Genomic DNA, 15,808 nt, shown 5'->3' on the forward strand with positions numbered 1-15,808 from the left:
TATTCTGACATTATCCACAGTTTTTTTGATGTTTGCACGGTCCATTTTTTTCCATCCTTTCATTTCAACCTTTCCCTATCCTGAGATTTATCTGTGTCTTGTAAACAGCATATAGTTTTGTTTTTTTAATGTTTATTTATTTTTGAGAGAGAGAGGGAGAGAGACAGAGAGTAAGTGGGGGAGGGGCAAGAGAGAGAGGGAGACACAGAATCTGAAGCAGGCTTCAGGCTCTGAGCTGTCAGCACATAAACTCATGAACCATGAGATTATGACCTGAGCCAAAGTCGGACACTTAACCAACCAAACCACCCAGGCGCCACTTAAACAGCATATAGTTTTTTAAAACAAGTTTACTGAGATAAAATTCACATACCACCCTATTCCTCCATTTATACACTGCAGCATATACAGTTTTTGTTAAGCAGGTTTGCCCGATTTTTTCTTTGCCTTTTTACCGAAGCATTTAGTCCTTTTATATTTAAGGTATATATGGATATATTTGAATTTAACTTTGCCAGCTTTATTTTTTCCATTTGTCCCTTTCTTCTTTTTTTTTTTTTGTCTTCTCTTCTTTGAATTGATGATTTTTTTCAGTTCAGTTTCCTTCCCTCTACTAGCTTGCAAATTATACTTTTCCCCCCTAATGATTACCCCAGTAATTATAGCTTGTACACTTTCCTCTCTAAAATCTGGGGTGCCGGGCCGCCCAGGAAGATAATGAAGGAGGCTGGTATGTGTGCTGCAGGCAAATGAGGAAAGGCTGTTCCTGGCATCACTGAGGTCTGTGCTCCCACTGGGCTGGCCTGCCTCTTCCTTCCCTTTCTTCAATACCCAAACAAGTTTTGTTTTAATTACCAAGGAATTTAAGAAATTATTCAGGGGCACCTGAGTGGCTCAGTTGGTTAAGCGTCCGACTTCGGCTCAGGTCACAATCTCACGGTTCGTGGGTTCGAGCCCCGCATCGGGCTCTGTGCTGACAGCTCAGAGCCTGGAGCCTGTGTCAGATTCTGTGTCTCCCTCTCTCTCTGCCCCTCCCCCACTTGCACTCTGTCTCCCTCGGTCTCAAAAATAAATAAACGTTAAAAAAAATTAAAAAGAAATTATTTAAATTCATACTTTTAAATTAGAGTGGCTTTTAGGATATTGTCACAAATTCTTTAGGCCTATCTATCAATGTATGAAATACTCACAGAGGTACATAGGCCATAAACGTGCAGCCCGGTGAATTGTTACACAGCAGCTACCACCCAAATTAAAACGAAAAGAACGACATTACTAGGACCCCAGGAGTTACCCTTGGTGACCGAGAAGAGGCCACTGCTTCACCACTGCCTTGACTCCAAGACCTGATTAGCTCCTAGAAACTCACCTTCGATTATTTTTGCCTACTCTGAAAATGATGGATTTCGTCATTGCCCTATGTATTGTTTAGAACATTTGAGAGTCTTCTGTTGTTGTGCATGGCGGTAGCTGGCTCACTCTCATCGCTTTGTGATGCCCCATCGTGCACTGCTAACATTCAGTGACTCGCTTGTTTTGCTGTGGCTCTTAGGAGCAGCACTGCGGTAAACAGTCATACGTATACGTACGTATTTCCAGTGGGCCTGTGCTGCTCACAGATGCTCATGTTCTGCATGGGTATAATCTAGGGCACACGTGGGGCAGCCTTAGCACTCGGAGACTAGTAGAGAGGCCGACATATGAAGCCCCTTAGCACTTTCCCATCTCCCTGATAATAGTCAGCTAATAAATCTTTTTTTTTTTAATTTTTTTAAAATGTTTTATTTATTTTTGAAAGAGAGAGAGAGACAGAACATGAATGGGCGAGGGACAGAGAGAGAGGGAGACACAGAATCCAAAGTAGGCTCCAGGCTCTGAGCTGTCAGCACAGAGCCTGACGTGGGGCCTGAACTCACGGACCGTAGATCATGACCTGAGCTGAAGCCGGACGCTCAACCGACTGAGCCACCCAGGCGCCCCACCTAACAAATCTTTGACAGGGTAAACAACGCTGTCGGTTCCCAAGAGATAAAACCCAAGTAGTCCTTTCTTTTTTCTTTCTTTGAAAGCTAAGTAGAGTGGGATACCTGTCTGCATCCTAAGCTGGGTCACCTTAGAGCCCTGCTCCCAGAGCCTCGTGGGCCGAATGGCCTTAGCTCCTGGCTGTGAAATGCCCCTTCTCATGGACATCTCGCCCGTCAATGCTGCCACTTCTCTGTCAGCCTTGGGGACGGCCCTCCTGTGGTCTGCAGCACAGCAAAGCCCAGCTGACCACATGAGCACGATTCCACCGAAGAATCAGGATAGCAGAAGGGACCCCAGCCCAGAGGGCGCCCATCGTAGTTTGCTGTAGAAGACCTGGTCACCGCCCTTCCGCCTGAGCAGCCTCTGCTGCCAGTGGACTGTCTCACGCTCATCACGAGGTGGTCCCCCTCCTGTCCCACGCGTCTGTGAGGGTCAGCTCCGCAGCCCTGCCACCACTTATGATACCTACATAGGACGCCCTCACGGACAGTGGGGGGAAGGCTTCCATTCTCTCAGGAAGCAGCATTTACAGTGGACTCAGAGCCAGCAGGTGTAGCGGACCTCTATCCCAAACGGTGGCCTGGATGAGGATTCTCCTCATCAGGGTTGGCAGCGCTCGGCCCACGTAGAGATGAATAACACACCATCAGCACCCGGGTAGGGTGGTACTGGGTGCTGTGCCGGGCAAGCCGGGTGCAACCCCCCTTCCTGGGTTGGCCCCTGGCAGGAGTGAGGAAGATGGGCACCCGGGCAGCGTGAGTGGGATGCGAAGCTCTCCGTGGCCGGAGCATCATTTGGGTGGCATTGCCTTCGCTACCAGGCTTTTCCCGGGGGACCTGACGTTCCATCCAGTCCTGCCTGGTGTCGTCCTTTTGTCTCAGAGTGGGGAGTGGCAGCGGAAGAGGTGCGGAGTAAGACGCTTGCGTTTGTTCGGAGGAAGTTTGGTACAGATGGCATTCACCACACGTTCTTTTTGTCTTTTGTAACAAAAAGGTTCCGTTGTCACATACGGTGGACAGTGAAGATGAGGAAAATATTTCTGAGCAAGATGAGTTTCCAGGCTCACCTCATACACCACGGCGTACACAAGAAATAGGTAAAAAAAAAAAAAACAAAAATCAAAAAAAACCATTTTGTGGCAATAAATATTGGTTAATGTTTCGAACCTAGAGCCACTGCACCCCTATACCATACTTCTGTGATTCTAAGTAGGAATGTTCAGAGTTTTGTTTTCACTGGAGATGCGTTATTCCTTGGCCGGTGGCCTGGGTGTTAGGTTGTCTTGAACGTACAAGGTGCTCACTTTGGAGTCCGTTCTGTCCTGTCAGTTCTGTTGGCCGTGAGCGGACAGACGCGGGGGAGGAGAAGGTTGAGAAGGGCGCTGAGGGGGGCTGCAGAGGCAGCACAGTGCTGAAGAGCAGTTACCGCTGCGGCTCGAGAAGGTGGCAGGCACAATAGGCTTCGTTAGGCCGGACTCCAAAGGACAAGGTGGGATTTTGTCCCATGCCCCAGTCTAGGCTGCCCCAGGCCATCTGATGGAAAGTTTAGTTACGAATAGTGGGTCAATATTGTTCAAGTGCTGGTAATTGTAATGAACCAGGAAATCGATTTACAGTCCTTTGTGTATCTTTAAGCACTTTTGTCTGTCTTTCTGAATTCTATTAGTTCTAATTTATTTTCATCCAGTTATTTCTGCTCTGTAAATTGACTGTAGAAAGCTAAGAACAACCGACTTTTCACTACAACAAAGGGTGCGGGCACCCTAGGGCATAAGATTACCTTCCTCAGGAAGTACCTTAATCACAAATGTGTATTTGTAAATTAAAAGTGATTACTGGGCAAGACTTGCTTTCCTCTGTATCACCGAGGCAGTTTGCTTCAAAGAACAACTATTTGACCGGTCAGATGCTACTTGCAGGCAGAGGGGAGTCAAGCCTCAGCACCTTTGGGTGGCACATGTAGAGAGAAGAGGGGATGGGGTGGTGTTGGAAAGGTAGGGGCGGCTCAGAGTCACTCCGAGGAGTTTGGCCTCGGTTCTGCAACCATGTGAGCCAAGGGGGTGCTCCGGAATTAACAGGATAAGGAGAAAAGCAGGTGGGTCAGGCCCCCTGCCTTGCGGGGGGAGGGGGGGGGGGGGGGACACTTGTTCATCTCATCGGTAGAAGCCAGGCTCCTGTGATCATGCTCTGGTGAGTTGTCACATGTCTTTACCTGCTTTTAAAACGTTTCCCTCTCCATCTCTCTTCTTTTAATCAGATGGCAAACCTTCGGTTCTGAATTTAACGGTAAGATTCATTTCTTTTTTTTTTTTTTTTTTTAATTCTTAATGTTTATTTGTTATTGAGAGAGAGAGAGAGACAGAGCTTGAGCATGGGAGGGGCAGAGAGACAGGAGAAGACACAGAAGGATTCATTTTTTAAAAACCAGTTTTCTCAATAAATAGAATTTCCACCATAATTTTAAACAACTTTTGTGATTTGTAGGGGGGATAGCTTCCCTTACGAGTCCTTTCCCATTAAATGTTTTTTTTAAATACTTTTGAAACCTGAAGAAACTCCTATTTTCCATAGTTTAAAAATGAATGTAACATTTTGAGAGGTTAGGAATGAATAGATGATAACAAATTTGCAAGCATGGAAATAGGGTTTTGTTTTTTCTTTTTTACAAACATGGAAATAGTTTTAACTTAGGTTTAAATCCTCCGATGCCATAGGAATGTAAAAACTAAAGATTTCTCAGTAGAGTTCATTTTATAACCTTATCTACTTTTTCGGCAGAAATTAGAAACTTAATATCAGATCGACGTGTATTGGAAAAATGAGCAAAAGGTCAAAGCCTTCCCTTTCCTCTAAATTTTGGGCCAAAAAGGAAGATCCTACACTTTTCTCAGCACTTTGGAAATGCGCTTCTCTGCAGCCAGTGGGATCTTTTTGCTTTTCCCAAGGAAGAAGAACCCAGTTAGAGTGCCCTCTAACTGGTCGGCACCCACAGCCCCATCTTGTGTTTCCAAACTTGAACTGACAGCCTGTCCCTCGTGAGACCTACATGTGAAAACATGGTGACTGAACTCACGGGGGAGAGTCGGGAAGAAAGCCCGAACAGGACCTCCTTTACTGCCTCCTAGGAGGCACCAGGAGGGGAAGACCCTTAAGGTTTAAGATGCAGCTAAAAGAAACAATGGATATTAGAGTTTCTAAAGCTGCAGCAGGCTACAAACTCCAGGAGCCGAAGTGCAGGGAAAGAAGCGTATTTAATTATGTGATAGACAAAAACCCAGCTGCTCATGCCAGTCTGTTTTTAGGAGATGCTAAGTACTCTTAATTCAGTACTGTGTTTCCTTCCCTAGGATGAAAAACCACCATTATGTGAAAAGCCTCCACCGTCCCCAGGTATTTGCCTTTTAAATTTAATTATGGTGAACACCTTATTATTGTAGAGGTTACCCAGAATCTTGTCTAAAATAAAAGTCACTTCTTTCCCCTATACAAGCTGTTGCTTCTGTCCCATTACTGTGTTTGGGAAGAGGAGGCACCTGTTGATCTTCCACCTGTGCCCTAAAAGAGAGGGTCCAAGTGTTCAGACGTTGAATGGTGGGTGGATGTCGCCTGGGGATGTGCTCAGGCACTGGGAGGCCAGTGTTTGCAAATCAGGGCCACTTTGTGTCCCCGCCGCCTCCCAGGGCAAGGCACAGGCCGGGAAGCCGCCACCTTTTCTAGCTGACCTTTCCTGGCATGTTTTCAGCTGTAGTCTCCATCTGCCATCCAGTCTCCAATGTTTTATTTCTGAGATGCCTCCGAGTTGCCCTCTTGTTTTCAGTGCACCTGCAGAGTTACTCATTTCTTAGACTTCCTTTCATGTTCTAGCGACTGGATATGCATGTATCAGGGGTCAGGGAGGCTATCTGGAGCCACCAGTCCTTCCGCTAGCCCTTGCCTGCCCCCTGGGGTGTGTGCCAAGCCACAGTCTGGAGCCACCGGCCCTCCCACTCTGGTCGCCCCACCTCCAACTCCGCTTCTGTCTCTAGCCTCTCTCCATTCAGAGGCATGCCCTGGGCCAGGGAGCACATTGCAGTCCTTAACCTCCTGTGACCTCCGTGAGCATCTCTCTGCACGGAACGTTGCTCTGTGTTCTCCCCCAATCTCTCTTGCTACTCCTTCTTAAAATCCTTCGTGACCTCTGGCTTCTCCTCTCCCTGGTGCCCACAGGCTGGTGGCTCCTCCGTCTCTCCAGCTGAGTCCGCCTTCAGAGTGGGGCTGTGTCCTAAACTGAGCTTGACTTAACCGATGCATCTGTGTTCTTGTCGGGCTGAGTGTCTTTCAAGCCGCAGGTCTTGGTAGCCCTCCTTGATTTGCCCTCACTGCCCACACCTGGTCAGCTCTGGGCCTGTCCCTCTCTCGTATGTCCCTTCCTCTCTGCCCTCGCTCTGGGGCCCTCTGGCCTCCCTGCCTCTGGACTGGACCTCATTCCTGTTCACTTTCTTCACTGCTGGCCCCAGAGGCTCATGTGAGAATAGAGCCTCTTCTTTTTCACACCTCTGCCTAAAAACCTTTTCTGGCTCCTGGCAGCCTGCAGGACAGAACCCCTACTTTACACATTATGATATGCAAGGGCCCCCCTCGGCTCCTGCCTCTCTCCCTGTGGCTTACTGTGGCCTCAACAGAACACCCACTCTTTCTTGTATACGCCGTTCTCTTTGCAGGGACTGAAGAACACAGTGTGAGGCTGGATGTGAAGAAGTGACTCACATGGTTTTGGAGATAAAGTCTCTTATAATTTTGATGTAAAATTGTAAAAACCAATATTTAAAAAAACTTTTTCCCTGTACCTTTCCAGATATAACCGGTAGAGCACGGCAGAGATGTTTAGAAATAACCAAAGAGAAGTTCCAGGAAATAAAAGAAGAAAACTTGCATCTGAGCAATGCAAATCAAACCCTTACTCTTGAACTTAACACAGTAAAACAAGCATTGAAAGAACTACAGTTAAAACTGAAAAGAACAGAAAAAGAAAATCGGAAGTTGAAAGAGGCTAAGAAAGCATCCTCTCAGGAAGGTGGGGGTATCTACACTGTTCTTTTATTAAAGGAATAAACAAGAATTCACTTATTTTCTCATTTATTTGAAAGTTACTATTTTCTGTTGTAATATTCGCTGATGTTAATGTTTTTATTGTATTATAATATTTAGGGTTCTTTTTTTTAAGTTTATTTATTTTGAAAGAGAGAAGAGAGAGAAACAGCACGTGAGCTGGGGAGGGGCAGACAGAGAGAGAATCCCGAGCAGGCTCTGCAACTGTCATCACAGAGCCCAATGCAGGGCTCGAACTCACAACTGTGAGATCATGATCTGAGGCAAGATCAAGAGTTGGACTGAGCCAGGGGCACCTGGGTGGCTCAGTTGGTTAAGCGTCCAATGTTGGCTCAAGTCATGATCTCACAGTTCAAGAGTTCGAGCCCCGCATCAGGCTCTGTGCTGACAGCTCAGATTCTGTCACAGATCCTGTGTCTCCCTCTCTCTTTGCCCCTCCCCTGCTTGTGCTCTGTCTCTCTCTCTCTTTCTCTCAAAAATAAATAAATGTTAAAAAAAAAACAGATTTGGACTGAGCCACCCAGGCATTCCCTGAGGCATATATTTATTTCTACAGCTTTATATTATCTGTGCTGTTACTTTGTGGAATCTATTTTCTTTTATTTTCTTTTTTTTTTCTTTTTGTTTTGTTTTTTGAGAGAGAGAGAGAGAGAGAGAGCAAGAGAGCGTGAGCAGGAGCAGGGGCAAAGAGAGGGAGAGAATCTTCAGGGCTTGATCTCATGAATGTCATATCTTGTCCCGACTGAAAATTAAAAGTTGAATGCTCAACCAGCTAAGCCACCCAAGCACCCCTGGAATCTCTTTTCTGTTATGCTTTCTAAAAGGATATTGCTATTCTATGGGAAGGTTATTAGTTCTAATAAATTTTACATTTATTTTATGTATATCATTTGAAACAATGACTTTTGCTGTCTATAGTTTTCATTTTACTTTAATTATACATGCATAAACTTCCAAAACACCATTGACTCTTCAGTGTTAAAAAAACCCTGTAACTTTTATTCATTAATACCTATATATCTGTCCTCCACTGCCTCTTGTGAGCCTAAAGAGAAAAAAGAGCAGGTGATTGTAATTTATATAAAATCTTGATCAATTTGATGTAAGTTCTTCTAATATTAAATTCTTTTTTTTTCCCCATAGTCGCTGCACCTGAACTACTTTGTCTAAGGAAACAGGCTCAAGAATTAGTGGATGAAAATGATGGGTTGAAAATGACTGTCCATCGTTTGAATGTAGAACTGAGTAGATATCAGACAAAATTCAGGCATTTATCCAAGGAAGAGGTAATGTTTTCAATTTTAAAATATCAGTTTTCTGATTTTTTATTTTTCAGCCTTTGCTGTTGAATTGCTTTCCATTCTTGAAGGGTTCATTTTTATTTTTTTTTTAATGTTTATTTATTCCTGAGACAGAGACAGAGCGTGAACAGGGGAGGGACAGAGAGAGACACACACACACACACACACACACACACACACACACACACACAGAATCTGAAACAGGCCCCAGGCTCTGAGCTGTCAGCACAGAGCCTGATGCGGGGCTCGAACCCATGAACTGTAAGATCAAGACCTGAGCCGAAGTCGGACACTTAACCGACTAAGCCACACAGGTGCCCCAAAGGGTTCATATTTATTATTATTTGGTGTAAAATGGCACATCCAAAGCATAGTCTTTTGGGGGACCTTTCTATGTCCTCCCTTCTACCCTTCCTTCCCCTCCCCTTTTCTCAAAACAAAAAGCCATAAAGGTTCTTTGTAAAGAAAATTTGGGGGGCGCCTGGGTGGCGCAGTCGGTTAAGCGGCCGACTTCAGCCAGGTCACGATCTCGCGGTCCGTGAGTTCGAGCCCCGCGTCGGGCTCTGGGCTGATGGCTCGGAGCCTGGAGCCTGTTTCCGATTCTGTGTCTCCCTCTCTCGCTGCCCCTCCCCCGTTCATGCTCTGTCTCTCTCTGTCCCAAAAATAAATAAATAAACGTTGAAAAAAAATTTAAAAAAAAAAAGAAAATTTGGGGACAAATTTAAATACAAAAGTAAATAAAGGAGTAAAAGTCCTTGTCTTCAGCTCCATTCTCAGTCCTGTTCCTCCAGGGTATAGCTGTTGTCTCTTGGTGTACAAACTTTGGAAAGAAAGCAGACTAGTTTTCACAGGTCCCCCAAATCACCTGGCTCTCATAGCCAATGGGACTTGGGCTCATGATTCCCACAGGACTAGCAAGCAAAGCAGCAGTTCTGAAATAGGGATGGTGCACACAGGTGCGGCTACTCACCGGGCTCAGCACAGGGGGAGCAGGCAAATCACCCACCTCCCACTTTTCCCTGGAAGGGGTTTGACCTCATACTTTCCCAGCTGCTGCCTGGGGTCTGGCTTCCAATCAGCCTGCATCTGGGTGCTAAATACAGCCTTCCCTTTTGGGAAATTAATGAGTCTTGGTATGCCCTCAACTACTGGGAGCCACTAAGAACAAAGACAGTGGCTTGGACAATCACAGAGTTTTGAGAGGCAACCAGGAGCTCAGGCCAGGCTGATTGATGAGGCTCGTCTCTTATACCGGACCAGTCTGTCAAAACTGGGAGAGGTAGGCTGTTTTTCCTAATGTACAGAAACCAACACAGAGAGTCCAGGAAGATGCAGGAAAAAGGGAGTATGTTCCAAACAAAAAGATCAGATACTGATTTTAATGAAGTACAGGTAAGTGATTTACTCAGTAGTTCAAAATAACAGTGATAAAGATGCTCACTGAGGTCCAGAGAGCATGAACAAAGTGAGCATTTCAACGAAGAAATAGAAAAAAATGTAGAAGTACCAGACAGAAAGCATAGAGCTGAAGACTACAATAACTGAACCAAAAAATTCAATAGAGGGGTTCAACAACAAACTAGAGCAAGTGGAAGAAAGAATCAGTGAGGCTGAAGACATGGCAGCATAATTCATCCTATCAGAGAAGCAAAAAGAAAATGAAAAAGAATGATGGGACCCTATCAGGTGGATTACAGGGGTTCCAGAAGGAGGAGAGAGAGAAAGGGACAGAAAGCTTATTTAAATAATGGCTGAAAACTTCCCTAACCTGGGGAGAGAAACAGACCTCCAGATCTAGGAAGTTCAGAGAGTTCCAAATAAGAAGAACCCAAAGACACCCACTCAAAACACATTATAATTAATCTGTCAAAAGTTAAAGACAAGGAAAGAATCTTAAAAACAGCAGAGAGAAAAATAACTTATGACACACAAGGGAACTCCCATAAGAATATCAGCAGATGTTTCAGCAGAAACTTTGCAGGCCAGGAGGGTGTAGCACAGTGTATTCAAAAACAAAACAAAACAAAAACTGCCAACCAAGAATACTCTACCTGACAAAGCTGGACAAAGAGTTTTCCAGACAAGCATAAGCTTAAGGAGTCCATCACCACTAAACTGGCCTTAAACATACTGTTCTAAGCTAAAATAAAGAGGCAACTTAGTAATAAGAAAACACATAAAAGAACTAATAATTGAATTCAGTAAATTTGCAAAATCAATACAAAAATATAGAAAAAACAGCTGTGTTTCTAGACACTAACAACAAAGTATTGGGAAGAGGAATTAAGGGGGAAAATCCCATTTATAATAGCATCAAAAATAATAAAATGCTTTGGAATAAATTTACAAAGGAGGTGAAAGATAAAACCCAAAACCATAAAACATACAGATGAAAGAAATTAAAGTCACAAATAAATGGAAAGATTTTCTGTGCTTATAGATTGGAAGAATTAATAGTTAAAATGTCCATACTAGCCAAAGTGATCTACAGATTCAATGCAGTACCTTTCAAAATTCTGATGGCATTTTTCACAGAAATAGATGGCATTATTTCACAGAAATAAAATTTGTGTGGAATCACAAAAGACCCTCAATAGCCAAAGCAGTCTTGAGAAAGAAGAACAAAATCTGGAGACATCACACCTCCTGATTTTAAGCTACTACAAAGCCATAGTAACCAAAACAGTATGGTATTGGCATAAAAACAAACACACAGACTAATGGAACAGAACTGAGGGCCTAGAAATAAACCCATGTATATATGCTCAGTTTATTTTTGACAAAGGAGCCAAGAATATGCTATGAGGAAAGGACATTCTCTTCGATAAATGATTGGAAAAACCAGATGTCCACATCCAAAAGAATGAAACTGGGCCCCTAGCTTACACCACACCCCAAAATCAACTCAAAATAAATTAAGGACTTGAGCATAAGACCTGAAATCATAAAACTCCTTGACATCAGTCTTGGTGATGGTTTTTTGGATTTGACGCCCAAAACAAAAATAAACCAGTGAGGCTACATCAAACTTGTCAGCAAAGGAAACCATCAACAAAATGAAAAGGCAGCCTATGGAACGAGAAAATGTTTGCAAACCACATATCCAATAAAGGATTAATGCCCCCCCAATACAAGGAATTCCTACAGCTCAACAGCACAAAAATAAATAATTTAAAAACGAGCAAAGGACCTCAATAGCCATTTTTCCAAAGAAGAGCTACAAGTAACCCACAGTGCTCAGCACCACTCACCAGCAGTGAAATGCAAAGTAAAGTCCTAATGAACTGTCATCTCACCTGTTAGCATGTCTATTATTAAAAAGACAAGAGACAGCAAGTGTGAGGTGTGGAAAAAAGGGAACCCTCATGCACTGTCAGAAGTTAATTTGTGCAGCCACTGTGGAGGACAGTATGGAAGTTCCTCAAGAAACTAAAAATAGAGTCCCTATATGATTCAGCAATTCCACTTCTGGGTATATGTCCAAAGGCAACAAGGTCACTGTCTTGAAGAGATGTCTGTGCTTTGATGTTTGTTGAAGCATTGTTCACAACAGCCAAGATATGGACACAGCCTACGTGTCTCCACGGATGAATGGATAAAGAAAATGTAATGTATATGCAAAAATGTGTGTGTATGTGAGAGAGAGAAAGAGAGAGATCTATATATCTCACTCTTGATTTGGGCTCAGGTCATGATTCCTGGGTCATGGGATGGAACCCTGTGCTAGCTCCACCCTGTGCATGAGGCCTGCTTGGGATTCTCTCTCCCCCCCTCTCTCTCCCTCTGCCCCCTCCCTCACTCATGCTCGCTCTCTCTCTCTCTCTCTCTCAAAATACAATACAATATCATGGTGGAATATTAGTCAGCATTACAAGAGAAGGTAGTGCTGCTCTTTGCAACAACATAGATGAACATGGAGAGCATTCTGCTAAGTGAATTAAGACAGACAAATACCGCATAGTATGACTTCTGTGTGGAATCTTAAAAAAAAAAAAAAAAGGCAGGTCAAACTTAACAGAAACAGTAGAGTGGTGGTTGCCATGGGCTGGGGGCTGGAGGAAATGGGAGAGGCTGGGGTATAATCTTTCAGCTATAAGACGAGTAAGATCTAAGGATTAATGGATAACATGATGATTATAGTTGATAACGCTGTGTTGTATAACTGAAATTTGTTAAGAGAATAGAACTAGTGTTTTCCTTTTAAAAAAAGGTAAATACATGAGTTGATGGGTGTGTAATTAGCTTGGTGATGGGAATGCTTTCACAATGTAGGCATACAGAAAGGAGAAAGCAGACTCGTTTTTTCTTTAAAAGAGGGATTACAGAATTCGATAAACTCACTGAGCAGAGCACTGTGTTAGATGCCGTGAGGAGCAAAAAGGATCCAGAAGGTCAGGTCCTTGCCCTTAGAGAATAGCGCACGTGAGGGGTGTGTGGGGGCGGGTTGGGGGTTCTGACATGTCAGGATGTGCAGCTGACTGTCCCCTGCTGGGATCAGGATAGGAAGCCAGAGAGGACACCTGTTCTCATGTGGTTCCTGAGAATTCAGGGCAGCTCCACAAGCTTCTGATTTTGTTTGTTAATTTTTTTTTTAATTTTTTTTTTCAACGTTTATTTATTTTTGGGACAGAGAGAGACAGAGCATGAACGGGCGAGGGGCAGAGAGAGAGGGAGACACAGAATCGGAAACAGGCTCCAGGCTCCGAGCCGTCAGCCCAGAGCCTGACGCGGGGCTCGAACTCACGGACCGCGAGATCGTGACCTGGCTGAAGTCGGACGCTCAACCGACTGCGCCACCCAGGCGCCCCAAGTTAATTTTTTTTTTAATGTTTATGTATTTTTGAGAGAGAGAGAGCACAGGGGAAGGGCAGGGAGGGAAGAGATGGAGAATCCCAAGCAGGCTCTGCACTGACAGCCCAGAGCCCAATGCAGGGCTTGAACCCACAAACTGTGAGATCATGACCTGAGCCGAGGTCGGGCACTTAACCCAGGTGCCCTGGTTTTCTTTTTAAAGTAAGACTTAAGTTTACATTTTGCAATAACAGCTTTGAGATTCACATACTCACCAGTTCACCCATATAAAGTGTACAATTCAGGGGTACCTGGCTGGCTCAGTCTTGAGCATGCAGCTCTTGATCTTAGGATTGTAAGTTCAAGCCCCATGTGGGGTATAGAGATTACTTAAAAATGAAATCTTTTTAAAAAATGAAGTGTACAAGTCAGTGATTATTGTAGCATCTTTGCAGGATCATGCAACAATCACTACAGTCAATTTTAGGGCACGTTCGTCACAACAAGAAATTTCATACCTGTTAGCAGTCACTCCCCATTTCCCCCACCACCTGCACTGGCCCCTGCAACTACTAATGTACTTTCTGTGTCTATGGATTTGCCTGTTGTGAGCATTTCATATAAACGAAATCATACAACATGTGATCTTTCTTGACTGACTTCTTTCACATAGCATAATGTTAACTCACGCATGCACTCGAACCTGAGTGGGGGAGGGGCAGAGAGAAAGGGAGAGAGAGAGAGAGAGAGAGAGAGAGAGAGAGAGAGAGAGAATCCCAAGCAGGCTCCACCCTGTCAGCTTAGAGCCCAAGACAGGGCTTGAACTCACGAACTGTGAGACCATGACCTGAGCCGAAATCAAGAGTTGGATGCTTAATTGACTGAGCCACCCAGGCACTCCCCCCGCTGATTTCCTGACTTTTATGATGTTACTGCGGTTGAGTAAATGAATGTTTGCTGGCAGGAAATATACACTGAAGTATTTAGAGGAAAAGGGGCATTGTATCTGCAAATGTCTCTCAAACATTTCAGAAAAAAAGTAGTCATATATACATACATGCACGTATGTATGCATGTGCATGCATAGATGCTGATGCCCGGTCTAGAATAAGAATATCTAAGGCTTATTTGCAATAACATGGATGGAGCTAAGGAGTATAATGCTAAGCGAAATAAGTCAGTCAGCGAAAGACAAATACTATATGATCTCACTCATGCGGAATTTAAGAGACAAATGAGCAAAGGAAAAAAAAAAGAGAGAGGCAAACCGAGAAACAGATACTTAACTACAGAGAAGAAACTGATGGTTACCAGAGGGAAGGGGGTGGGGTGGGGGCAGGGGGAGATAGGTGATGGGGACTAAGGAGGGCACTTGTGATGAGCACCGGGTGTTGGTGTGGAAGTGCTGAATCACTATGTTGTACACCTGAAACTACTGTGAAACTGTATGTTATCTATACTAGAATTGAAATTTAAAACTTAATTTTAAAAAAAAAGCATATCTAAGGCTTGAAATATCAGAGGAAGTGTAGTTTAATTTGCCTTCACCATGTGCTTTGCTCTTAGACTTTAAATATCGATGGCCTCCCATCAAAGGGTCCAACACCACCCTGGTTGGTAAGTGAGAGTTATTTCATTTCAAGCCCACGCCTTCTGGGCTATAATTGAATAGATGTTAAAAACCATTCCAAATTAAGTAGATTTTCTTACCTTTTTAAAAACGTGCTGGTTGTGTTCAGATGTAAGACCTATGATAACCTTCTTTTTTCCATTGTGTTCAGTTGGATACAAAGTACCTGTCACCCTTGTTACTGGCATATGAAGACAGGATGAAAGAGAAGGAGGAGCTCAATGCCACCCTGCAGGTAGGCTGGCCTCAGGACAAGGTTTATAAAAAATAAGAGCACTTCCAACTTTGAAGACACATTTTGAAGATAGGTATGCCCAACATCTCCTGGGTACTCAGATGTTGGAAGGAGAAAGAAAAGGGAGGAAGGAGTGTAGTGGTGCAGGTGGGGGGGGAGGGGAGGAAGGAAGAGAAAGAAAGAGGGAGGGAGGGATCAGTGGGGCCGGAGGGGTGCGCGGGGGTAGGTGAGCGGGGCGTGGAGGGATGGGATGGTGCCGCATCCATCGGAAGCCCGGATTCCCAGGCCGGCAGCCCCGGGTGGGCCGGGCTCCGGGTGTGCAGAGAAGACAGCAAGCAGGGGCCGCTCCTTTCCTGGCACTCTGCGGCTGCACGCTCCACTGCGGAGGGACATTGGGCAGACATGGGAAGAGTAGGCCAGAGATATTTTAGGCCAACTCAGATGCTTCTTAGCTCTCTGAAGAGCTGACCCCAGAGAAATCCAGTGGCGGTGGTGGTAGTGGTGAGGAAGCCAGGCGTTTGCTCATTTCTGCCTTGTTCAACTCTGTGTGGTGGGAAGGGCCTCCGACAGCAGACCCCGTTCTCATTACACAGGCGGCCAAGGCTACGTGGCTGTTATAGGTATAGGTCCCATCCTCTCTGTGTGTTCATTTAAGTGACCAAAGACATGTCTGGAATTGGAAGTATCCAGAGAGAAGAGTTTGGGTGTTCTGGACTCTCTGGCTGGGAGGGTCTGTTAA

The 15,808-nt window shown here is 44.6% G+C and overlaps 1 protein-coding gene across 5 annotated transcripts in view; it reads left to right on the top strand.

Annotated features, from left to right (window-relative positions):
• Positions 1-15,808, top strand: part of CEP89 (centrosomal protein 89) — a 74,575-nt gene that overhangs the window by 19,249 nt on the left and 39,518 nt on the right. For 3 of the 5 annotated variants that reach the window (XM_040446227.1, XM_040446223.1, XM_040446225.1), the window contains 7 exons: positions 3,019-3,121; positions 4,282-4,310; positions 5,372-5,414; positions 6,859-7,083; positions 8,256-8,398; positions 14,771-14,821; positions 14,986-15,069. In XM_040446227.1, coding sequence (XP_040302161.1) covers positions 3,019-3,121; positions 4,282-4,310; positions 5,372-5,414; positions 6,859-7,083; positions 8,256-8,398; positions 14,771-14,821; positions 14,986-15,069 — 678 coding nt within the window. The remainder of the gene's footprint in view (positions 1-3,018; positions 3,122-4,281; positions 4,311-5,371; positions 5,415-6,858; positions 7,084-8,255; positions 8,399-14,770; positions 14,822-14,985; positions 15,070-15,808) is intronic. The other 2 variants (XM_040446224.1, XM_040446226.1) reach the window with 1 other exon arrangement.

The sequence above is a fragment of the Herpailurus yagouaroundi genome, unplaced genomic scaffold (genome assembly GCF_014898765.1).
Source record: "Herpailurus yagouaroundi ecotype Mexico unplaced genomic scaffold, PumYag 194, whole genome shotgun sequence".
Taxonomy (NCBI): Eukaryota; Metazoa; Chordata; class Mammalia; order Carnivora; family Felidae; genus Herpailurus; species Herpailurus yagouaroundi.